Raw genomic sequence first — 25,538 nt, forward strand, 5'->3', positions numbered from 1 at the left:
AAGAACTTTTTGTGTTACTACCCCAACCTTTCATAGGTGGGTCAAAAATGACCTGGTCAGGTTGTTTTCTTATCATTTCATATTCCAGGTATTCTTCAAAACATGTTTTTGATATCATGCTGCTCACATTTTTAACTTATCTTTTATAGATTTTAAGAATTTTTTGTGTTACTACCCCAACCTTCCATAAGTGGGTCAAAAATGACCCGGTCAGGTTGTTTTCTTGAAATATCTTCGTAATGAAAAAATGTTATCATTTCATATTCCAGGTATTCCTCAAAAAACATTTTTTTGATATCATGCCGTTAACATTTTTAACTTATCTTTTATACATTTTAAGAAATGTTTGTTTTTGTGTTACTACCCCAACCTTCCATAAGTGGGTCAAAAATGACCCGGTCAGGTTGTTTTCTTGAAATATCTTTGTAATGAAAAAATGTTATCATTTCATATTCAGGTATTCCTCAAAAAACATGTTTTTGATATCATGCCGTTCACATTTTTAACTTACCTTTATGCAACACACAATGGTTCCTCACATTTTATATTGTTGTACGGGGTAATTTTCTCTTTCAAAGATGTAAAAAAGCGAAAAATGAAGATGTTTCTAACATGAAATAATTCTTGTGTGGTCCTAAATATAATACTAAATATCATACAAGTGATTATTCCTAACCAAAATGGCAAAATTGGCATAAAAAGGCATTGATTCTAGTATGGGTCATTTTTGACCCACTTATGGAAGAGTGTAGGGTCCAGTCACTCGTGCATGTAAGGGTTAAGGCAGGGTTCCACTCATCTTGCAGTGAGTGAGACCACCATGTCCCACTTCCAAAAGCCTTCTGAGCCTCCCACTTATCACACATGCTGAATAAGCCTGCTTGGGTAGGCATAGAGGCTCCTCGGGTACCTCCCACTGTACTCCCAATGACCTCGGAGTCTTTGTGGAATGCGCAGGGAGCTCACTGCTCTGGTTCTAAGTAGAAATGCTCAATATCGGCTGTCTTTCTGATATACTGATAATGTCCAGCACTTATCGATATAGCGAGATATACGCGTACAGTGCAGTTTGTCACATTAACACATTACCAAGAACCAAGCAGTGATGTTACACTAGTACAGGGGTGGGCAAACTACGGCCCGGGGGCCACATGCGGCCCACTAAGCGTTTGAATCCGGCCTGCCAGTTGCTTTCTATAGTAATGGTAATGGTTTAATTTCATTTAAACATGCATCAGATTACAATTGAATGCATCACATAATCAGTTCACAGTTCCACATGTCCAAAAGGAGTAGGAAGAAGCAAAGCTTATTAAATCTTACCCCTCCATCTGGTACTTTTACAATCAGTAACTGTTACATTTGTTCACTTCCTGCTTTCCATAATACAGTTTAAGTTTTTTTTTTTGTTTTTTTTAAATAATGTACCTCGTACCGAAGTACGAGGTGATGTGACCCTACAATGACATAATAATTTGATCACTTCCTGCTTTCCTAATATGGTTTAAGGTTTTGTTTTTTTTGTTTGTCACGTACCGAAGTATGAGAAGTATGATATGACCATACAATGACATAATGGGTACCATAGTAACTGTCAATATAGTGATTTATTGTATTTATTAGTGATTATTTAGCAAACATCAACTGCTTCTAAATATTTCAAATTTTAACAATTTTAACAACAGCTGGCAACATAAGTCAAGTCATGTTTGATTCAGAAAAAACAAAACTGTAAAATTAAATTTCGTAATTTGCTGTGGTCTGATAGTGACAGCTGATAGTATGACACTTTTACAGATAAAATTAGACTAATAATTCAATGCGGACTGTCAGAATTATAAGCGTAAAATAGTGCGTATTAAATATATATTCTGCCCCCCCGAGACAATTTTGTTAACTCAAAGCGGCCCGCGAGTCAAAAAGTTTGCCCACCCCTGCACTAGTATATTCCCATATGGTCCATTACCAGCCAGCAGTAAGGCTTATATAAAATGAATATGTGTAAAATAGCAACCTTTTAGTGGAGCTCCTCATCATGCTAACGCAAGCATCTCCTGCTCCTATGGGTTAATGTGAACCTTAAACCTGGGCCACCAGAGGTAGACACAGGTTACATATGCTCAGCAGATTCTTCACATGAAGCAACATTGAACCTATAAAAATCCATCGGGTAAAACGCCGCATCAGCAAATGCTGCTGCATATAATGTCACCGGGAAAGCCTCGCGCCTTTGGTTGGCAAGGGTTTCGCTCTTCAGCCTACTGCATTCAAAGTACGGTAAAAAAAAAACAACTCAATAGGAGTCATGCCAAAAATGTTGTTCAGAGAACAACAGAAAGATGGACGCCCACCTGTTCTTTGCAGTGATCATTTCACTGATGACTGCTTTGAAGGAACACCTCGACTAGAAGGTTTTGGTTTGAAGGCATTTTAAAAGAGGATGCTATTCGGTCGGTACATACATAATATCTTATAAACACTATTCCATGATAGCGACATGGTCCATTTAAGACTGCACGATGGATGAGTGATTAGCGCACAGGCCTCACAGCTCGGAGACTCGACTTCAATTCCACCCTCGGCTATCTCTATGTTTTCCCCGTGCATGCGTGGGTTTTCTCCGGGTACTCCGGTTTCCTCCCACATTCCAAAAACATGCTAGGTTAATTAGCGACTCCAAATTGTCCATAGGTATGAATGTGAGTGTGAATGGTTGTTTGTCTATATGTGCCCTGTGATTGGCTGGCCACCAGTCCAGGGTGTACCCTGCCTCTCGCCTGAAGACAGCTGGGATAGGCTCCAGCACCCCCCGCAAACCGCGTGGGGAAAAGCGGTAGAAAAATAATGAATGAATGTTAGTTAGCCAGGCTGCACGGCGGTCGAGTGGTTAGCCTCAGGCCTTCAGACCTCACAGCTAGGAGACCAGGGTTCAATTCCACCCTCGGCCATCTCTGTGTGGAGTTTGCAGTGGGTTTTCTCTGGGTACTCCGGTTTCCTCCCACATTCCAAAAAACATGCTAGGTTAATTAGCGACTCCAAATTGTCCATAAGCATGAATGTGAGTGTGAATGGTTGTTTGTCTATATGTCTCCTGTGATTGTGTGATCAGTCAAGGGTGTACCCCGCCTCTCGCCCAAAGACAGCTGGGATAGGCTCCAGCACCCCCGCGACCCTCGTGAGGATAAGCAGTAGAAAATGAATGAATGAATGAAAGTCCATGGAAAGGTGCAAAATCTGGAAGATCTGGAAAGCTTTCTGTGCATGTTATCATGTGTAACTGCTACATAGAAGTCCACAACTTCTATAGAGCACAACACATTTACAATTGTATTACCCAATATAGCATACAACATAATAAGAGTTAGCACCCACAGTGACACAAATATGACATAACATTTTGCAAATGCAAACAAATGCTTAATTTTACAATTTCCTTATATACAGCATGCCTATGTTTTGACTAATAATAGGCCATATTCATAGCAGCGAAGCTTAATTTCCTTCCATTTTTATTGCCACGGCTACATTGTTAACTGATGAACCTTATGAAGAGATGTTCCTTTCAAGCATTCAAGGCTGATGAGTTTCGCTCATCAAAACGGCCCTCTGAGTATTTGTCGGCTTTAAGTGAATCAATGAAATCCATGATACGACATTAGTATCACATCATGCTTCATTTACGCTGAAATATAACAACTTGGAAAGGAACATTACGGAGCGATAGTGTTGGAAGTCGGAGATGATGACCCCGAGCGTAGATGAACATAGAAAATGAGATTGCATCTCTGGTGGCTTATGTGATGATTGAGAGAAAATTCCGAGATATCAGCATGCTGAGCACTTTTAACAGCACAGAGGCTGCTAAACCTCCAGCAGTGTTATGTAATGTGACCTTGAAAATGCTTTCTCCGTTTATTGGAACTTTTACTTTAGCTTGTTCAAATCTGGTTTGGAAATGTTCCACCTGCATTCATCTCACCTTTCTGCTCATCGAAGAACCACATACTGTTACCGATGCCAAGTCCCATGTATATAGGTCCCGTATATACTGTATATAAACTATTTAGTCGTGATTAATCACATTTATTCTCCGGGTATTCCGGTTTCCTCCCACATTCCAAAAACATGCTAGGTTAATTAGCGACTCCAAATTGTCCATAGGTATGAATGTGAGTGTGAATGGTTGTTTGTCTATATGCGCCCTGTGATTGGCTGGCCACCAGTCCAGGGTGTACCCCGCCTCTCGCCCATAGACAGCTGGGATAGGCTCCAGCATCCCCCCGCGACCCTCGTGAATAATCACATTTTGTCCATAGTTAACTCAGAATTAATCACATTAGATTGCACATAGAAATAATAAGTCGGGGAAATCTTGTGGTAAATAATTTGATCCACAACTACAATAATAACTACATCAAATTTTATGTTAAAGGGTATAAATTTTGAAAATGTGGGAAACTATTTAAAAAAATAATATTATGCAGTCATAAAGCGTATTTTTGTATTAGTATTTTCTCGTTGTTATTATTAACATATTAGCTCTAGTTCCATGGCGCAGGGTGGCGCACCCCGTGCCTTGGTAATTTGGTTCAGTGCACCACTGTGCGCAGCCAATTTGGTAAAGGTGGCGGCGAACCTGAGAAGGTGTCCGCATGATCAGCTAGCTGTGACAAAACAGTGCGCCAAAGGTGCGCTGAAAGCTCTCCAGCTCCGACCTGGTCTATTCACGGCGCAGGCGAAGCGCACCCTGCACAGTGGTAAATTGACTGACATGCGCACAGTGCACACACTTCACCAAAACCTCCCAGACAGGTTTTTCAATGTGTCAGGCACATTTTAATGCAATAAGCAATCACAGCCACCACTGAATTAGAATGTATTGTCCCATCATATCTGATGTCAGATCAAAGACATCACGTATAATGGGACCTCAGCTAATGCTACGCTGTCTATCCAAAGGTTAGGGTGCAGGTGGGAGGAATCCAATTGTGTGTATGTGTTTAACTAGAGCTGATATGTAATTGTGTTTTATTGCTGCCTTTGCTAAATGACAGCAGGCTGCAGCAGGTAAGCATACTGTAGTATTCTTGTGCGGTGAAACATGGACAAGGATTTCATTTTGACAAATTGTGACAGGATATTAGATCAAGAGTCACGGCGGGTCCATTTCTAGGAAGCAGATTCAATAATTGAAGGAGGTGTGATGGGCAAGTTTCATATTCTGGCTTTCAGGCTTCAATTTTTACTCCCTTGAGACGGAGGAGGAGAAGATTTACAAGCAAATGTGGTCGCTTTGTAGCAATGCATTAGCCTGGGTTTAGATTTAAGGTGGTTTGTTGCCGTTATTGATAATCAATTAGCAGTGAGCGAGGCCTTTAATGCCATGTAGCGCTTTACCATGTATTGATTTTGTGTTTTTCGATGGTTTGTGAAATTGCACAATCTATCCTCGGACCACTTCAGGCCTGGTTCAGTTTCATTAAACGACAATAAAAGGATGGTAATTAGACAAATGGGCTAAGCTGCCGGAAGATGACAGTGTGATGAAGGCCGACGCCTCTATGGGGAACGGGGAGTTATCCTTTTAGTGACTGAGGGCACCAAAGCGCATTAGTGTGTGTGTGTGTGTGTGTGTGTGTGGTCTCACGGTGCTCCAGGGTGAGATTTTCCCTCCATGTGTCGCCCCGGCCACCTGAATTTTATTACCTTAGCCAAGTTGGAAGTAGCAGGACTTTATTGCCAACATTGGCAATCTGTCACCCTGTGGGAACACAGCTATGTTTTTTTTTTCTTTATAGCAAAATTAAAATTGGAAGAAAAAAAAAACACTATCATCACGTGAACAATGTTTCCACAAAGTGGTTTCCAGTTTGGAGTGATAAACCTTAATAGGACTTATGGCACGATAAACAGAAGATGACAGCAGAGGATATCCAGCATTTTGTGTACTTTCTTCATGTGGTTCTATTTCCTGTATAAGACATAGGATGAACCTTTTTCCATTTTGTTTTGATGCAATGGTCTAATGCTGTTGACTACATTGTTCATTCATTCATTCATTTTCTGACGCTTATCCTCACAAGGGTTGCAAGTGGTGCTGGAGCCTATCCCAGCTGTCTTCAGGCAAGAGGTACACCCTAGACTGGTGGCCAGCCAATCACAGGGCACATATAGACAAACAACCATTCACACTCACATTCATACCTATGGACAATTTGGAGTCGCTAATTAACCTAGCATGTTTTTGGAATGTGGGAGGAAACCGGAGTACCCGGAGAAAACCCACGCAGAGATGGCCGAGGGTGGAATTGAACCCTAGTATCCAAGCTGTGATGTCTGCACGCTAACCACTCGACCGCCGTGCAGCCTAACAAACGACACAAAATCAAATTTGGAGCGGGGTGGACCAGCGCAGTAAGAACAGAAATTACAGAACAATACGTGCTTTCACTGTTAAGTCCCTCCAATGACACTAGATGCTTTTGCAAAATGTCGCCAAGAGGGTTTAGAATGTCGCCGGTGCTGCGTGTGTGTGTACTGCGATTGTTGACTAAAAACATGCTAGGTTAATAGTCGACTCCAAATTGTCCACAGGTATGAATGTGAGTGTGAATGGTTGTTTGTCTATATGTGCCCTGTGATTGGCTGGCCACCAGTCTAGGGTGTACCCCGCCTTACGCCCGAAGACAGCTGGGATAGGCTCCAGCACCCCCCGCGACCCTCGTGAGGAAAAGCGGTAGAAAATGAATGAATGAATGAATGACTACCGTTAGCATATCTTACACCTATTCAGCCTGTTCTCTATTCTTTTATTGTTGGAACTTGCCTTCCAAGATGGCGTAATGTCTGTTTTGGTCAAGTAGTCTGTTTTGGTCAAATGCGACTTATACTGCAGTGCGATTTATGTATGTTTTTTTTTTCTACCTAATTACGCATTTTTGGCCTCGTGCGACTTATAGTCCAAAAAATACGGTATATATATATATATATATATATATATATATATATATATATATATATATATATATATATATATATATATGCTGTGCATTTTATTTCTATTATCATGAAACAATAACCATGTCCCACTTAGGTAAAAATATATTTTTGGAGAGAAACAAATATTTTCATGGAAAAGTCAGCCTGATATTAAACTGGACAGTATACACTTTATTACAGACAAAGTTTGGTCTTGAAGAACTACGTCAGTAATCATGTGCCCTGACATTTCCCACAGAATGTTTACAAAAGAACTATTTATATATAAATTGCGTTTTTAGGCTGAAATAATTATGTAAACAGTGAAAATGACAACATTGTGTCAAATGTAAAAAGTGTAAAGTATTCCCTAGTCATTGTCATGTCACAACTCCATGCACTTTCTTTCAGGGCTACAAACAACGCAGGTAACAGAAGGTTCATCTATTCCGTGTGTGTGTGTGTGTGTTAGATACCGGAACCAACATGGGTAGTAACACGTCCTATACCCTCACACCAGCAGCCACGACAGGAAATCCATGCACGTTGAAAGGTCAAAAGAACCTTCTGCGATGGCGTCACAAACTGAGAAAAAGACAGAAACAATTGATTAAGATAATTAAGATGAGCTGTAAAGTGTCTGCATGCACGTGAATTGAACCTAACGGTAAGAAGCTGCAGAAACAGAGGATTGACTCAGCGTATCCAAGCATTCCCGCACGTCTCGGAGGCCGGATTGGCTCCGTGACTTGTTTGTTTGCAGCCAAAATCACACACCATGCTTCAACAGAAGGGCTATTTGATTGGAGTGAGACGACTCCTCGTGGCTCAGTGTCACCATCCCTCACAGCTCAAATGGAATCTGGAGTAAATATTGGAAAAGGACAAAGTTCCGAGTATGCGAGGGCCAAATCTTTCACTTTGGTGCCCAATGGAGAATGAGTGTGTTGGGCTGCACGGTGTACATGTTGCCCCTCCACCACCTGGAGGGGTTGTATGGCTTGAAAATCCTGTGGTACAGAATTATGGAGGACCAAAACTGCCAAAATAATAAATAAATAAATAAATAAAAGTGGAAATAAAAACAAAAATGAAAAAAAATCAAAAATTAAATACAAAAAAATTAATATAAATGGAAATAAAAACAAAAATATATACATAAATAAATAAATAAATAAAAGCAAAACTAAATACAAAAATAAAAAACAAGATTCAAAAATTAACAATAAATACAAAAATAAATACAAAATAAATATATAAATAGAATTACATATCAATAAATAAATAAAAGCACTCTGCTCTCATATGTATTTATTTCATGCAGCAGACAATGTCAGCTTGAAATGCAGAAGGAAAAACTATTCAAATGAGGGGGCGGTCCTAAGTGTGTCTTGGGTTGAACTGTTCGCCTATTGGTTGATCGACATGTGAGTGCGAAAATCGACTAGGTATGTCTGCAAACGGCCACAGTAAGAGGAAGTATACAGGGAGAAAAGTATACATTTACCGGGACAATAATGGCGGGGTCCACCAGGAAGTCGGTGTCCGAGCTGGAGATTGCAGCCATATTTACCGCCATTGAGAGTGGTGTGGTGACTTCCTCTTGCTGTGGCTGTTTGCAGGCATACCTAGTCGATTTTCGCACTCACATGTCGATCAACCAATAGGCGAACAGTTCAACCCAAGACACACTTAGGACCGCCCCCTCATTTGAATAGTTTTTCCTTCTGCATTTCAAGCTGACATTGTCTGCAGCATGAAATAAATACATATGAGAGCAGAGTGCTTTTATTTATTTATTGATATGCTATTTATTGATAGGATTTATTCTCCCTCTCCAAAATAACAACACTTCAGATATCATAAGATGATTACATCAACAATTACCATTTCACATTTTTCAGTTAGCCTCCTTCATGCTATTAACTGTACATTAAAGCTGGCTATAGCATTAGCCATTTCGCTTATGTTCAAATGCTCTACAACACATTTTGTAACAAACATTTAGCAGTCAGCTGTTTACTAAAGCAACTTTCTAAACTCTTTACAGCCGTTAAAATATAAATTATCTCTACTTTGTACTAACCTGTGATACAGAATAAGGAAGAAAATCCACGATGACTTGACGTATATTCACCCTCAGGATTTATTCTTCCTCTGTCGTTTTGTCACCGACTCTATACCGCCATCGCTGCTAGCACCCCCTAGCGGACCTTGCGGTATTACACCCAAACGCCAACAATGGAGATTTGGTTATTTTAGAAACAAACATAAAAAAAATAGTCGGGTGTCTTTTTTTTACAACTTTTATTACAACTGAATTCTATATGTATGACATGAACTATTACTACTCTTAAATGCTGTAACCATATTTATGCATTTTAAACTGTTTTTTTAAAACCATGTTACCTTATCTTTTATGTACCTTACAAACAAGTGTTTTGCGCCACACCGCTAGGAAACCAGAGTTCGATTCCACCCTCGGGGATCTCTGTGTGGAGTTTTTAATAACTTCATGAAATCTGCTGCATTTAGTTGTTGTGTTTCAGGTCGGGTCTTATTAGTGTCAGAGATAAGACCCAGAAATTGACGTGTGCGGCTAAGCTAAACTGCAGCTAAACAGTTAGCCTCCCGCGTCTTCACCGCCGCTAAAGGTGAGGCAATCGCTCCCCTTCTTCCTCTCCATATAACCCAATTACCAGCAGGCCTTACTGGCAGGAAGTGGCGTGACAGGGGGATGAGCATCAAAGACAGACAGATGGTCCAGAGGTTTCACCACCTCGAAGCAAGCAATCCCCCGCAGATATAATCACACCGGGAGTCTGAAAATGAAGACATATTAAGCAGAAGAAAGTGGAAAGCCTCACGCTGAACTTAAATTCGGTTGCCTCGCTCTCTCTCTCTCTCTCTTCAAAAAGCGAGTGCATGGTAGCTCGGATGAACCGTCACGCTCCTAAATTGGCAACGAGATAAAGCGACTTGTGCAGACTGTGAGGCTCCCATAGGGGCTTTAAACTGCGAGTATCGTTCCTCACAGCTTCGTGGAAATAGCACAGCTTTATCCACTGACTCGCCCGACCGACGCTGTCGCATTCTCGTTGAATTTAGGTTCAGATTACGCTGACTGTGCGTAATCCTGATGCCATGACTAAAAGACCAGAGAAACAGGGGTTAACTGGTAAATGAAAGGCTAATAAATAAAGCTAATGCTAATATGATTAGCATTAGCTAATTAGCATTAGCTTTTTTATTTACAAAAATCTTTTTTTTATTTACAAAAATCTTTTTTTTATTTACAAAAAATATTTTTTTTATTTACAAAAAATATTTTTTTATTTACAAAAATCTTTTTTTATTTACAAAAAATCATTTTTTTTACAAAAAAAAATCTCTGACAAATTTCATATAATAAGGCAAAAGCAGGCCAATACTAGCTTACTACTACTATACTAAAACTATCTTTTTTATTTACAAAAATATATTTTTTATTTACAAAAATCTTTTTTTATTTACAAAAAATCTTTTTTTATTTACAAAAATCTTTTTTATTTACAAAAATCTTTTTTTTATTTACAAAAAAATCATTTTATTTACAAAAAAAATTTCTGACAAATTTCATATAATAGGGCAAAGGCAAGCCAATACTAGCTTACTACTAATATACTAAAACTATCTTTTTTATTTACAAAAAATATATTTTTTATTTACAAAAAATATATTTTTTATTTACAAAAAATCTTTTTTTATTTACAAAAATCTTTTTTTATTTACAAAAAATCATTTTTATTTACAAAAAAAATCTCTGACAAATTTCATATAATAGGGCAAAAGCACGCCAATACTAGCTTACTACTACTACTAGTAGTAGTAATAATCAAAAGAAGAAGAATGATGATAGTAATAATAATAAGCTAATTAATAATATAATAATGATTATTACATAAATGATAATTATACTTATAATTTATTGATTTTTTTATTTACAAAAAAAATCTCTGACAAATTTTATATAATCGGGCAAACGCAGGCTAATGCTAGCCTACTACTAGTAGTAGTAATAATCAGAAGAAGAAGAATGATGATAGTAATAATAATAGGCTAATTAATAATATAATAATGATTATTATATAATTGATAATTATAATTTATTGATTTTTTTATTTACAAAAAAATAAAAAAAATAGGCTAATTAATAATATCATAAATATCCCGGTTCTTGTTTGTTATTTGTTTTGTTTTTTGATATTTTTATTTATTTATTTTTTTGAATGTCTACTACAGTCATTCATATCCTGTGCATCTCCAGGGGGCTAAGCCCCCCCTGTCCTCAGAACCTAGTGACGCCCCTGGTCCGATAATTAATTATAGGTTGATATCAGTATCAGACATTTTCCCAATCATTAAAACCAATATTTAAAAAAAAATGCTGTATACAACACATATGTTCATTCTACCACAGGAGCTATGTCATGCAAATAATCCCTAATAATACAAAATAATCTTAAAAAATTAAACCAAAGTATTATGGATAGTCTTCCGAGTAGTATATTATGTAGTGCAACTCATTTTCATTTCCATGCCTTATAGTGTCCCGATACTTTTGCTCCCTTCCTCTTTTTTTCCCCCCGTCCCTAATTACACACTGTTAGCCGTGTCCATGTTGAGCCTCCAAGATGTAAAGCTTAAGCGAGTCTCACAGGTGCTGTAAACGCAGCAGAACAAGGTGTTTGCAGTGATAGCGGCCGTGGCTGAATGTAAATGGCTCTTACATGGCTCGTTTTGAGTAAACAATCTCCCCGGTGAACTTCCTCAGGAGCAAATGACCTTTTTGCTAGCGGTGATTCATTTTTGGCAGGCCACCGTCCCCCCCACCCAAACCCCCTTCATACTGCTCGGAGTAAAATCAGGACTGTAGTGATACACTTCATTTCAGACAGCTCCTCTTTAATTGTACCTCCAACCCTCCCCCCTCCTATTCTGTCTGCACAGGGCACTTTGTTTCCGAGTGGGCTATCTGTGCCGACCCCTGTTGTTACACCACTCAAGCCCTTAGCAACACATGGAGTATCTAACAACGGGCAATTACAAGAGAAGAGTGCGTCTTTTTATGGCCTCCTTGAGTCTCATCAGCAGGAAGGTGACCCCATGCGTCACTGTGGCTATATTGGGTGTTTTGGTTTCGCATTTGCATTCAACGCAAACTGAAGGCTTTTTGAGAGTCAACAACCAGATAACGAAATCCAAGCGTGCAGTCCATGCTGCGACTGGAACTTGGCCTGCACGCTAACCACTCGATCACCGTGCAACCTAACCCCAAAATTGATAAACTGAATGTTTTTTTCCTCCTATTTTTTTGTTCAAGACGAATCTCATTGGTCGAGATGTGTGGTGATTCTTTGTCCACACAGAGCCGCGGAAAGGGTGGGGTTAAACACACCAGCGACATTCTAAACCAGGGGTGGGCAAACTATGGCCCGGGGGCCACATCCGGCCCGCCAAGTGTTTGAATACGGCCCGCCCAATCTTTCAAAAGTATTTAATTTAAACTCAACATACAACCTGGCATCATGGCCTGAGCCAACCTTTTGATGGTTGTATCAATTTCGTTGTTTGACATGGTCTGTTGTTTACAAAGTGCTCCTGAAAAAAGAGACACAAGCACATAATAATAATAAAAATCAAAATAATAATTACTATATTATTATTATAACTATTATGATTATTATATTTATTATATTAATGCTAATTATTATATTAATTATATATAATAATATTGTTATATTTGCATATTTTACATAATAATAATATAATAATTATTATTTAAATTTTATTTTAATTATTATAATATTTTATTATTTTTAAAATATTTAAATATGAATATAAACAATAGACAATTTTACAGATACAATAATACCAGGTGGACTGTTACGTGTAAAATATATAGTCTGCCCCCCCCGGAAATTTTGTTATATCAATGCGGCCCGCGAGTCAAAAAGTTTGCCCACCCCTGTTCTAAACCCTTTTGGCGACATATTTTTACAAAAGCATCTAGCGTCATTGGAGGGACTTAACAGTGAAAGCACGTATTGTTCTGTAATTCCTGTTCTTTGTGTCGTTTCTTAGGCTGCACGGCGGTCGAGTGGTTAGCGCGCAGACCTCACAGCTAGGAGACTGGGGTTCAATTCCACCCTCGGCCATCTCTGTGTGGAGTTTGCAGTGGGTTTTCTCCGGGTACTCCCACATTCCAAAAACATGCTAGGTTAATTAGCGACTCCAAATTGTCCATAGGTATGAATGTGAGTGTGAATGGTTGTTTGTCTATATGTGCCCTGTGATTGGCTGGCCACCAGTCCAGGGTGTACCCCGACTCTCGACCCAAGACAGCTGGGATAGGCTCCAGCACCCCCGCGACCCTCGTGAGAAAAAAGCGGTAGAAAATGAATGAATGAATGAATGTAGGATGACTTTTTCATCATTAGTTTTTTTCTCCTATTTTTTTTGTTCAGGACGAATCTCATTGGTCGAGATGTGTGGCGTTTCTGTGTGGGGGGTGGGGTTAAACACACGCAGCACCAGTGACATTCTAAACCCTCTTGGCAACATATTTTTACAAAAGCATCTAGCGTCACTGGAGGGACTTAACAGTGAAAGCACGTATTGTTCTGTAATTTCTGTTCTTACTGCGCTGGTCCACCCCGCTCCAAATTTGATTTTGTGTCGTTTGTTAGGCTGCACGGCGGTCGAGTGGTTAGCACGCAGACCTCACAGCTAGGAGACCGGGGTTCAATTCCACCCTCGGCCATCTCTGTGTGGAGTTTGCAGTGGGTTTTCTTCGGGTACTCCGGTTTCCTTCCACATTCCAAAAACATGCTAGGTTAACATGCTAGGTGTACCCCGCCTCATGCCCGAAGACAGCTGGGATAGGCTCCAGCACCCCCGCGACCCTCGTGAGGATAAGCAGTACAAAATTAATGAATGTTTTTCTTGAGGGGCTGCACGGTGGATGAGTGGTTAGCGAGCACTGCTAAAAGACCCAAGTTCAATTCCAACTGGGCCATCTCTGTGTGGACTTTGCATGTTCTCCCCGTCATTCCCCGTTTCCTCCCACATTCCAAAAACATGCTAGGTTAATTAGCGACTCCAAATTGTCCATAGGTATGAATGTGAGTGTGAATGGTTGTTTGTCTATATGTGCCCTGTGATTGGCTGGCCACCAGTCCAGGGTGTACCCCGCCTCTCGCCCCAAGACAACTGGGATAGGCTCCAGCACCCCCCGCGACCCTCGTCCGGAAAAAGCAGTAGAAAATGAATGAATGAATGAATGGTTCCTCTTATCACTGTGTTACCATGGAGACATGTACATACACATCCATCTGAGATCACATTACTCCCCACTGGGGCAAACAGGCGAGTCTTCATCAACACTCTGTCCCAACATTTTGATTAGATTGGTTCAAAGCAGGTTCCTAGCTGGACACTTCTGGGGTCTCAGCTCGTTCTCCCACGAGGAGCTTCCGGCTCGACAGGTAATCAAGTTTGCGATCATTAAATTAGAATCGCCCACAGGGTGACACCTGACGTCACAGCGTTTCTAAAACGATGCTAAAATTGTAAGACCGCTTGGAAGAAACACACAGGATAAATACACCGGATGTTCTACCAACATTCATTCATTCATTTTCTACCGCTTTTTCCTCACAAGGGTCGTGGGCGTGCTGGAGCCTATCCCAGCTGTCTTTGGGCACATGTAAACAAACAACCATTCACACCTATGGACAATTTAGAGTCTCCAATTAATCTAGCATGCATACTTTTGGACTGTGGGAGGACGCGACAGTACCCCCACAGACGCAGAAAACATGCAAACGCCACACAGAGATGGCCGAGGGTGGGTCGACTAACATTCATTCATTCATTCATTTTCTACCGCTTTTTCCTCACGAGGGTCGTGGGCGTGCTGGAGCCTATCCCAGCTGTCTTTGGGCACATGTAAACAAACAACCATTCACACCTATGGACAATTTAGAGTCTCCAATTAATCTAGCATGCATACTTCTGGACTGTGGGAGGACGCGACAGTACCCCCACAGATGCGGAAAACATGCAAACGCCACACAAAGATGGTCGAGGGTGGGTTGACTAACATTCATTCATTCATTTTCTACCGCTTTTTCCTCACGAGGGTCGCAGGGGTGCTGGAGCCTACCCCAGCTGTCTTTGGGCACATGTAAACAAACAACCATTCACACCTATGGACAATTTAGAGTCTCTGATTGATCTAGCATGCATACTTCTGGACTGTGGGAGGACGCGACAGTACCCCCACAGACGCGGAAAACATGCAAACGCCACACAAAGATGGTCGAGGGTGGGTTGACTAACATTCATTCATTCATTTTCTACCGCTTTTTCCTCACGAGGGTCGCGGGGGTGCTGGAGCCTACCCCAGCTGTCTTTGGGCACATGTAAACAAACAACCATTCACACCTATGGACAATTTAGAGTCTCTGATTGATCTAGCATGCATACTTCTGGACTATGGGAGGACGCGACAGTACCCCCACATGGCCGAGGGTGGGTTGACTAACATACTTGAGTAAAACATGTTTTCTGGTTTGTATTGACTCTTGGTGAGGTCTTTTTCCATCCGTCCAACCATCCATCCATCCATCCATCCATCCATTCTTTTTAACCCCCATCCACTTATCCTCATTAGGGTCGTGGTTTTCCGGAGCATATCCCAGCCGTCTATGGGCACATGTAAACAAACAACCATTCACACCTATGGACAATTTAGAGTCTCCAATTGATCTAGCATGCATACTTCTGGACTGTGGGAGGACGCGACAGTACCCCCACAGATGCGGAAAACATGCAAACGCCACACAGAGATGGCCGAGGGTGGGTCGACTAACATTCATTCATTGATTCATTTTCTACCGCTTTTTCCTCACGAGGGTCGCGAGGGTGCTGGAGCCTATCCCAGCTGTCTTCGGGCGAGAGGGCACATGTAAACAAACAACCATTCACACCTATGGACAATTTAGAGTCTCCGATTGATTTAGCATCCATACTTCTGGACCGTGGGAGGACGCGACAGTACCCCACACAGACCAATCGGCGATTCTAACCAAAGTCTTCCGGATCTCCTCACTATGCGACCTACATGCTAACCACCCTGCTATCTTTTTTGTGTTACCGATTATGTTTTGTTGTCTGATAAGGGGCTCCGGTGTTGTCATTCCAAAAGCTTCTACAGAAGTCACCCAGCAAGCGATAATCTGCTCAACTTTATAATCACTTTCAAAGATAACCTCAGTCAAGGGATTTTTTTTTTTGTTGTTCCCTATCCGTGGTCAATCAATTAACTTTAGTGCTTTTACAATCCATGTGTGTAATGATTATTATGAGAGCTATTGGCGCCGCCGTAATGTATGAAGCATTTTAGTATCAGGAACTGATGGCTTGTTTATTGTATTGTGGAGAAGATGAAGCGTTTTGGTGGCCGGGTGTTCCTGTGGTGATGTCAATTTTTTTTGGTAGATAATGCTTTGCTTGTGGTTACCATGAGCATAAATTTACGTATGTATGTGCACATTGTAATCATGTGCAAATAAGATTTATTCACAATGGACGCCGTAGCGTCTACTAGTCTTTATCTACTGTGAGGCCCCGTTTGCTCTGCTTAGTGTCAGAGATTCCTCATCATTGCAACTTGGCACGGCAAAAGGTGTGTGTATGTGTGTGGTTTTAGGAAGGGGATTTATTCTCACCTCACCCCGCCGAGCATCACACACCAGCTGGAACTCATTCATTATTCACCCAGCGTGCCGCAGAGGTCAAAATGGCACTCAAAAAAAAAACAAAAAAAAAAAGTGACAAAGTTTTGAAAAGTTTTCCCCATGATGTGTTGTGTCTCCACACGTAGCGTCTGATGCTTAATTCTGACCTGAACACATCAACAGCAGTTCAATTCCAACACCATATATCTGTATGTATCTCCAACTCACAAACACGCCCTTTGTCATCGTAACCACACTCTGAAAATCACCATGTCCTTATTACGTGTGCAATCTGCTGCATTTAAGTACGCTCGGAAATCCCATTAAATACATCTACGCTCCAAAAAATTAAGTAAATTAACTACAGGGTCAGGCAAAATGAACTGACACATTTGTAGCTTAAATAAAACGCAAATAAAGTAAAATAACAAAAAAAGTGTTTTTATTTTCCAAAAGTACATTTCATTATATTTTAAAAAATTAAATCAGTTCTGGTCGACCGATTGATTTTGGTTTCAATGTAGATCCAGTAGCTCTAATTTTGCCTCACCTTGTAGTTAGCTTAGTAGCTTGCTATGCTAGCAGTGACCGTCTGCTCTGTCCCTGAAGGGAGGGTACTTTCGTGTCTACAGGCCTCTTTCATTCATTCATTCATTTTCTACCGCTTTTTCCTCACGAGGGTCGCGGGGGTGCTGGAGTCTATCCCAGCTGTCTTCGGGCGAGAGGCATGGTACACCCTGGACTGGTCGCCAGCCAATCACAGGGCACATATAGACAAACAACCATTCACACTCACATTCATACCTATGGACAATTTGGAGTCGCTAATTAACCTAGCATGTTTTTACTTTATTTGCCTTTTATTTAACCTACAAATATGTCAGATAATTTTGCCTCACTCTGTAGTTAGCTTAGTAGCTTGCTATGCTAGCAGTGACCGTCTGCTTTGTCCCTGAAGGGAGGGTACTTTCGTGTCTACAGGGCTCTATTAATGATAAAAAGCATATTTAGAAAGTCATAATTTTTTTTTATATTGTATTCATTTTATTACTACGGAGTCATACTTCACGGAAATATGATTATTGCAGTCGCGTCTGGAAGAAATTAGCCACGATAAATGAGGTTACGCTCTTCCTGCGTATTACATACTTTTTAAAAATGGTGGCTCCGTGTCACCATAGCCTCGTATGTTTGTGTTTTCCTGTGTTTCTTCTTAATGAGCGGTTAAAGAAAACAACAACCTTCGCGGCAAACTCCCTGCTGACAACATGGCTAAGTGGACAAAGTCAGGGTCTTTTGTTGTCCATTGATTTCTGCCGAGACTCCATTAGATGACGTTGTTGACCTGACTGCTTTTGCTCTTGAAGAATCCGTTCAAGGACATGAAACAAGAATCTTGACTCTAAAAAAAAAAAAGAAAAAAAAGTTTTGGGGTATTTTGTATTTGAGTTCATTTATTTTAGTTTATTTTCTGTTGTGTGATTTTAGTGATGTGTCCCGTGCCTAATTTTAGCTGTGGAATGTGTCTGGAGCTCTTGCTGCATTGGAGGTGTGATGTTTATCTGCAAGTATGGCTGCCTTTCTTCCCTCTTGACCTTTCCGAACTTTTGATACTGCTAAATAAATCACACGGACCAGCTATGATGAGAAAATCTGACATGTATCCCACCTGGAATGGATTGAGTAAGGACCTCAAACAATGGATGAAGGGTCTTGAACCAGTCATGATGTGTTATATATATATATATCACTATATTGACACTTACTATGGTACCCATAATGGCATTGGATGCTCATATCACCTCGTACTTCGGTACAAGGTGCATTATTAAAAAAAAAAAAAGTATTATGGAAAGCAGGAAGTGAACAAATTTAAAATTTTATTTTTTTTAAGTAAAAATTAAAAAGTAAAAATTAAAAAGTAAAAAGTAAAAATTAAAAAGTAAAATTAAGTTTAAAAAAACTTCACTTATATTAGGAAAGCAGGAAGTGAACAAATGTAACAGTTACTGATTGTAAAAGTACCAGATGGAGGGGTAGGATTTAATAAGCTTTGCTTCTTCCTACTCCTTTTGGACATGTGGAACTGTGAACTGATTATGGGATGCATTCAATTGTAATCTGATGCATTTTCAAATGAAATAAAACCATTTAAAAAATGTAAAAAAAAAAAATTTAAACATTTTTTTTAATAAAAAAAAATTATATTAGAAATCTGATGTAATCTGATGCATGTTCAAATGAAATAAAACCATTTAAAAAATTCTAATTAAAAACAAATAAAAACATTTTTTTTAATTAAATGAAAAAAATTTAATTAAAAAAACTTAAACTGTATTATGGAAAGCAGGAAGTGAACAAATACTTCACTAACAAATGTAGAAAATGAATGAATGAATGAATGGAATGTACACTGGACAGAATGGTTGCAGAGATTGAACAGCGGTTTTGCAGTGTAGATTGTGTGTACTTGTGTACATTTAATGGTAGACTAAAACAATTGAGTATCTCTACTAAATCCGTCCAAAAGTGGGAAAGTTAGATCCAGGTTCTTGTTCCTTATTTGGTTTTTGGATTTTTTGGAATGTCTACTACATTCGTTCATATACTGTGCATCTCCAGGGGGCTAAGCCCCCCTTGTCCTCAGAACCTAGTGCGTGTATGCGGTTTCGAACACAGCCCAGGTCACCAAACTTTATCGATGCATAAACCAAAAAAAGAAAGGAAAACTCCATCTCAAATAAAAGGATGGTGAGGTTGAGAACAGATCCCTAAACCCCCTAAAGACACAACTAAACCCTTAAACAAAACCAAAAACAGGACTTTACCATCATCTTTAAAGATACATAACAAATAATACGTGGACCTCTTTTCCAGATTGAAGACATCGTCACAAGAATACAAGATGAGAAAGCCGGAGGAGTCTCCATTCGGACCGTCAAGAGCTTTCTCTCAAAGATCCCCAGTGTGGTATCAGGTCAGTGAAACGCATACATATTTGCGTATGCATCATCGCCATCGCCACACGTATGGCGATAGACGAGGGCTAACGTACGAGTCACAATGCATAAAGCAAACGTGACCTTTTGGGCTCATTTAAATTGTTGGAGGCGCCTGATGTCTTCATACGGAAGATCTCCGTCACTGAGAAGAAAAGTGCCTGTGGTGGGCTGCTGACCTTGTCCCACGATTGTAATACTACTACGTTTTTTTTTTGTTTTTTTTATATTTGTGTTTACGCACCGTGATGCTTCATGTGTGCTAGTTGAATCATCAGCGTGTCTCCCGGCTGTTTGTGAGTCAGTCCTCAGCTACAACAGCCTTCGATGGTTCACCTTCAATCTGTCATTCATTCCGACTTTAAAGAAAAACACAGCCAATCTGGAATGTACTGCAACCGCTTACATTTTTGTATTTTTTTTTTGCATAAAACTATAATTATTATGTATAACATGTGTTTTGCTACACTTTAGACAATAAGGAAATGCAGCTTTGACCTCATCGGTCAGACAGCAGGGTCTTCTTTATTTTTCCCAAGCTGCTGCGCTACCCGTCAAATTCGGTACAGCGCCATTGGAGACAGTTCCACCCAGAAACCGAAGCTAATTTGTCTGTACAATGGTAATGGTAATGGTAATGGTAATGGTAATGGTAATGGTAATGGTAATGGTAATGGTAATGGTTTTATTTCATTTGAACATGCATCAGATTACAATTGAATGCATCACATAATCAGTTCACAGTTCCACATGTCCAAAAGGAGTAGGAAGAAGCAAAGCTTATTAAATCCTACCCCTCCATCTGGTACTTTTACAATCAGTAACTGTTACATTTGTTCACTTCCTGCTTTCCTAATATAATTTAATTTTATTTAATTTTATTTTTTTAATTACATTTTTTTTGACATTTTTTTAAATTGTTAAATTTTTTTGAAATGGTTTTATTTCATTTGAACATGTATCAGATTACAATTGAATGCATCACATAATCAGTTCCAGTTCACAGTTACATTTGTTCACTTCCTGCTTTCCTAATATAAGTGAAGTTTTTTTTAGCTTAATTTTACTTTTTAATTTGTACTTTTTCATTTTTACTTAAAAAAAATAAAATTTTAAAATTTAAATTTTATTTTTATTTTTATTTTTTATTTTTTTTTATTTTGTCACGTACCGAAGTACAAGGTGATATGACCATACAATGACATAACGGGTACCAACTGTCAATATAGTGATATATATATATATATATATATATATATATATATATATATATATACCTATGTTTTAGCGTTATGCATTATTTTAGCTGTTTGAAGATGAACTATATCAGCAAGTTGAAGTATTTGTGATTTTAGAAATAAGGACCTAGTATGTTCTCTGTAGGCGGCATTATGAATTATCCTTACTGACCTTTTTTTGCAGTACATTTAGCGAGTGAAGATTGCTTTTTTTATAGTTATTAGCCCATATTTCCACACAATAAGTAAGATATGATAGAATCAAAGAGCAATAAAGAGTGTGGAGTGATTTCTGATTGAGAACAAATTTTGCTCTGTCCACCTTATGTTGTATATTTAATATGAGGTTTCCAGCTTGGGGGGTCTTTTGTACAGACTATTTCTGTGGCGGTTCTGTGACCCGATGAGAGCAATGTTCTTTTTCCCAAACAGGGGTGGACATTGTTCAGTGGCTGATGAAAAACCTCTCTATAGAAGATCCAGGTATGTGAAAAGTGAAAAGTCATTACGTTCCACCGTAATGGGAATCCATATGAAAGCCTCTCTTGTCTCCGCCTATCAACAGCCGAGGCCATCCACCTTGGAAGTTTGATTGCAGCCCACGGCTACATCTTCCCCATCTACGACCATGTCCTCATGCTCAAAGACGACGGAACTCTTTACCGCTTTCAGGTACCCAAATCTCTACCGTCACTGCGTTTATAGGCAGCTCTGGAGCATACTAGTGCGGAGATAAAACTTTATCAGTGGGTTTTACTGCCGCGGAGCTAATGAGAACAATCCTTGCTAAGCTTATTACTCATCCCACCAAGGTCGATGCCGCACGTCCCCTCTGGACATTGAGTCGGAGCATGAGGTGGGCTGTGGAACAGTGCCTCCAGTACAGGCCAGGGGTATTTATATGTCTTTCCTTTTTCTGATCCAGTTTGGACTCTGACACTTTGACAGGTCCTGCTGACAGCTGAGGTGCTCCGTGATGACTCATTACTGGGTCGGAGGAATGGTAATCCGGTTGCTTATTCCAGGCCCGGATCCGATATGGGAAGTGCTGAGCTGGCTGCATTCTGGCTTTACGCTTTTATTTGTCACATGGCCAGGAAAGTCAACCACCAGCTCCGATAAAGCGATGCATTCATACACAAAAAATAAAATTTCTTAAAATTTATAAAAAGTAAGTTAAAAATGTGAATGGCATGATATCAAAAACATGTTTTTTGAGGAATACCTGGAATATGAAATTATAAAAAAAATTTAATTACAAAGATATTTCAAGAAAACAACCTGACCGGGTCATTTTTGACCCACTTATGGAAGGTTGGGGTAGTAACACAAAAACTAAAATTTCTTAAAATTTATAAAAGTTAAGTTAAAAATTTGAATGGCATGATCGCAAAATCATGTTTTTTTTTTAGGAATACCTGGAATATGAAGCGATGACAAATTTTCATTACAAAGATATTTCAATAAAACAACCTGACCGGGTCATTTTTGACCCACTTATGGAAGGTTGGGGTAGTAACACAAAAACTAAAATTTCTTAAAATTTATAAAAGGTAAGTTAAAAATGTGAATGGTATGATCGCAAAAACATGTTTTTTGAGGAATACCTGGAATATGAAATGATAACAATTTTTCATTACGAAGATACTTCAAGAAAACAACCTGACCAGGTCATTTTTGACCCACTTATGGAAGGTTGGGGTAGTAACACAAAAACTAAAATTCCTTAAAATTGATAAAAGTTAAGTTAAAAATTTGAATGGCATGATCGCAAAAACATGTTTTTTTTTTAGGAATACCTGGAATATGAAATGATGAAAAATTTTCATTACGAAGATATTTCAAGTAAACAACCTGACCAGGTCATTTTTGACCCACTTATGGAAGGTTGGGGTAGTAAAACAAAAACAAAAAATTCTTAAAATTTATAAAAGGTAAGTTAAAAATGTGAATGGTATGATATCAAAAACATGTTTTTTGAGGAATACCTTGAATATGAAATTATAAAAAAAATTTAATTACAAAGATATTTCAAGAAAACAACCTGACCGGGTCATTTTTGACCCACTTATGGAAGGTTGGGGTAGTAACACAAAAACTAAAATTCCTTAAAATTGATAAAAGTTAAGTTAAAAATTTGAATGGCATGATCGCAAAAACATGTTTTTTTTTTAGGAATACCTGGAATATGAAATGATGAAAAATTTTCATTACGAAGATATTTCAAGTAAACAACCTGACCAGGTCATTTTTGACCCACTTATGGAAGGTTGGGGTAGTAAAACAAAAACAAAAAATTCTTAAAATTTATAAAAGGTAAGTTAAAAATGTGAATGGTATGATATCAAAAACATGTTTTTTGAGGAATACCTTGAATATGAAATTATAAAAAAAATTTAATTACAAAGATATTTCAAGAAAACAACCTGACCGGGTCATTTTTGACCCATTTATGGAAGGTTGGGGTAGTAAAACAAAAACAAAAAATTCTTAAAATGTATAAAAGGTAAGTTAAAAATGTGAATGGCACGATCGCAAAAACATTTTTTTGAGGAATACCTGGAATATGAAATGATGAAAAATTTTCATTACGAAGATATTTCAAGAAAACAACCTGACCGGGTCATTTTTGACCCACTTATGGAAGGTTGGGGTAGTAACACAAAAACTAAAATTTCTTAAAATTTATGAAAAGTAAGTTAAAAATGTGAATAGCATGATATCAAAAACATTAGTTTTTTGAGGAATACCTGGAATATGAAATGATGACAAATTTTCATAACGAAGATATTTCAAGAAAACAACCTGACTGGGTCATTTTTGACCCACTTATGGAAGGTTGGGGTAGTAACACAAAAACTAAAATTTCTTAAAATTTATAAAAGGTAAGTTAAAAATGTGAATGGTATGATATAAAAAACATGTTTTTTGAGGAATACCTTGAATATGAAATTATAAAAAAAATTTAATTACGAAGATATTTTCAAGAAAACAACCTGACCGGGTCATTTTTGACCCACTTATGGAAGGTTGGGGTAGTAACACAAAAACTAAAATTTCTTAAAATGTATAAAAGGTAAGTTAAAAATGTGAATGGTATGATCGCAAAAACATGTTTTTTGAGGAATACCTGGAATATGAAATGATGAAAAAATTTAATTACAAAGATATTTCAAGAAAACAACCTGACCGGGTCATTTTTGACCCACTTATGGAAGGTTGGGGTAGTAACACAAAAACTAAAATTCCTTAAAATGTATAAAAGTTAAGTTAAAAATTTGAATGGCATGATCGCAAAAACATGTTTTTTTTTTAGGAATACCTGGAATATGAAATTATGAAAAATTTTAATTACAAAGATATTTCAAGAAAACAACCTGACCATTTTTGACCCACTTATGGAAGGTTGGGGTAGTAACACAAAAACTAAAATTTCTTAAAATTTATAAGAGGTAAGTTAAAAATGTGAATGGTATCATCGCAAAAACATGTTTTTTAAGGAATACCTGGAATATGAAATGATCATTTTTCATTACGAAGATATTTCAAGAAAACAACCTGACCGGGTCATTTTTGACCCACTTATGGAAGGTTGGGGTAGTAACACAAAAACTAAAATTACTTAAAATTTATAAAAGGTAAGTTAAAAATGTGAATGGTATCATCGCAAAAACATGTTTTTTGAGCAATACCTGGAATATGAAATGATGACACATTTTCATTACAAAGATATTTCAAGAAAACAACCTGACCGGGTCATTTTTGACCCACTTAGCCATCTAAGGGTTAAGTAGTAGCTGATATGGAAGATACTGTATGTTCAAATTCCGCCAAGTTAAGGTCTAATTTTACTCGGTTATCAAGAATGCATGTATGATAGGAACAATGCATTATTAATGGACTTAGGAATGAACTTAGAATGTGTAATATCAGACAATTAAATATGGATAGGGGAAGAATATAGCTACCATTTCTTCACAGATATGTCAAACACCATCAAACGCAAAGTTGTTGAGTTGTGCAGAGGAATCGTGCAGAAAGACACGAGATCCAAGAGTATCTAGAAGATTAATAAAATTGTGATTATATGAAGAAATCAAATCTATATTCCTCTCTGGTTTTTGGCAGTCTCCATACTTCTGGCCTTCAAACTGCTGGGAGCCTGAGAACACCGACTATGGTGAGTCACGTACTGTACTGCAATGTGTACCTCATACTGCATAGTGATACTGCATGGCTACCCGCTACTGGACAAATGTATTACAATACTATTGGGTAGGATATGTTGTTATAGGAGCATACAAGTCAGTATTAAGGGATTGTCCCTTAAGATATAGCGTTTTTTCCGGACTATAAGTCACACTTTTTTTCATAGGTTGGCCGTTCCTGCGACTTATACTCCAGAGCGAAAAAAGTGTTTATGTTACATAAACACTGGACACCTTTTCTGTTCATGTTTATTTTTTGTGTAGCTGAATAACCATTGTGTTAGCATATCTTACACCTATTAGCATGTTCTATATTATTTTATTAATGTCAGA

The 25,538-nt window shown here is 38.5% G+C and overlaps 1 protein-coding gene and 1 long non-coding RNA gene across 2 annotated transcripts in view; one reads left to right on the plus strand and one right to left on the minus strand.

Moving 5' to 3' along the window:
• The window catches only part of LOC131140227 (regulator of G-protein signaling 6-like), a 49,317-nt gene that overhangs the window by 10,818 nt on the left and 12,961 nt on the right, over nt 1–25,538 (plus strand). Inside the window, exons 3-6 of the mRNA XM_058090454.1 lie at nt 19,638–19,737; nt 21,430–21,480; nt 21,563–21,669; nt 25,126–25,177. Coding sequence (XP_057946437.1) covers nt 19,638–19,737; nt 21,430–21,480; nt 21,563–21,669; nt 25,126–25,177 — 310 coding nt within the window. The remainder of the gene's footprint in view (nt 1–19,637; nt 19,738–21,429; nt 21,481–21,562; nt 21,670–25,125; nt 25,178–25,538) is intronic.
• Nucleotides 7,075–9,162, minus strand: LOC131140228 (uncharacterized). Its single transcript, XR_009132376.1, has 3 exons — nt 9,065–9,162; nt 7,645–7,840; nt 7,075–7,563 (listed from the first exon to the last, which is right to left on the minus strand). It is a non-coding gene; the product is annotated as an uncharacterized LOC131140228 (long non-coding RNA).

This window comes from Doryrhamphus excisus, chromosome 13, assembly GCF_030265055.1.
Source record: "Doryrhamphus excisus isolate RoL2022-K1 chromosome 13, RoL_Dexc_1.0, whole genome shotgun sequence".
NCBI classification, from domain to species: Eukaryota; Metazoa; Chordata; class Actinopteri; order Syngnathiformes; family Syngnathidae; genus Doryrhamphus; species Doryrhamphus excisus.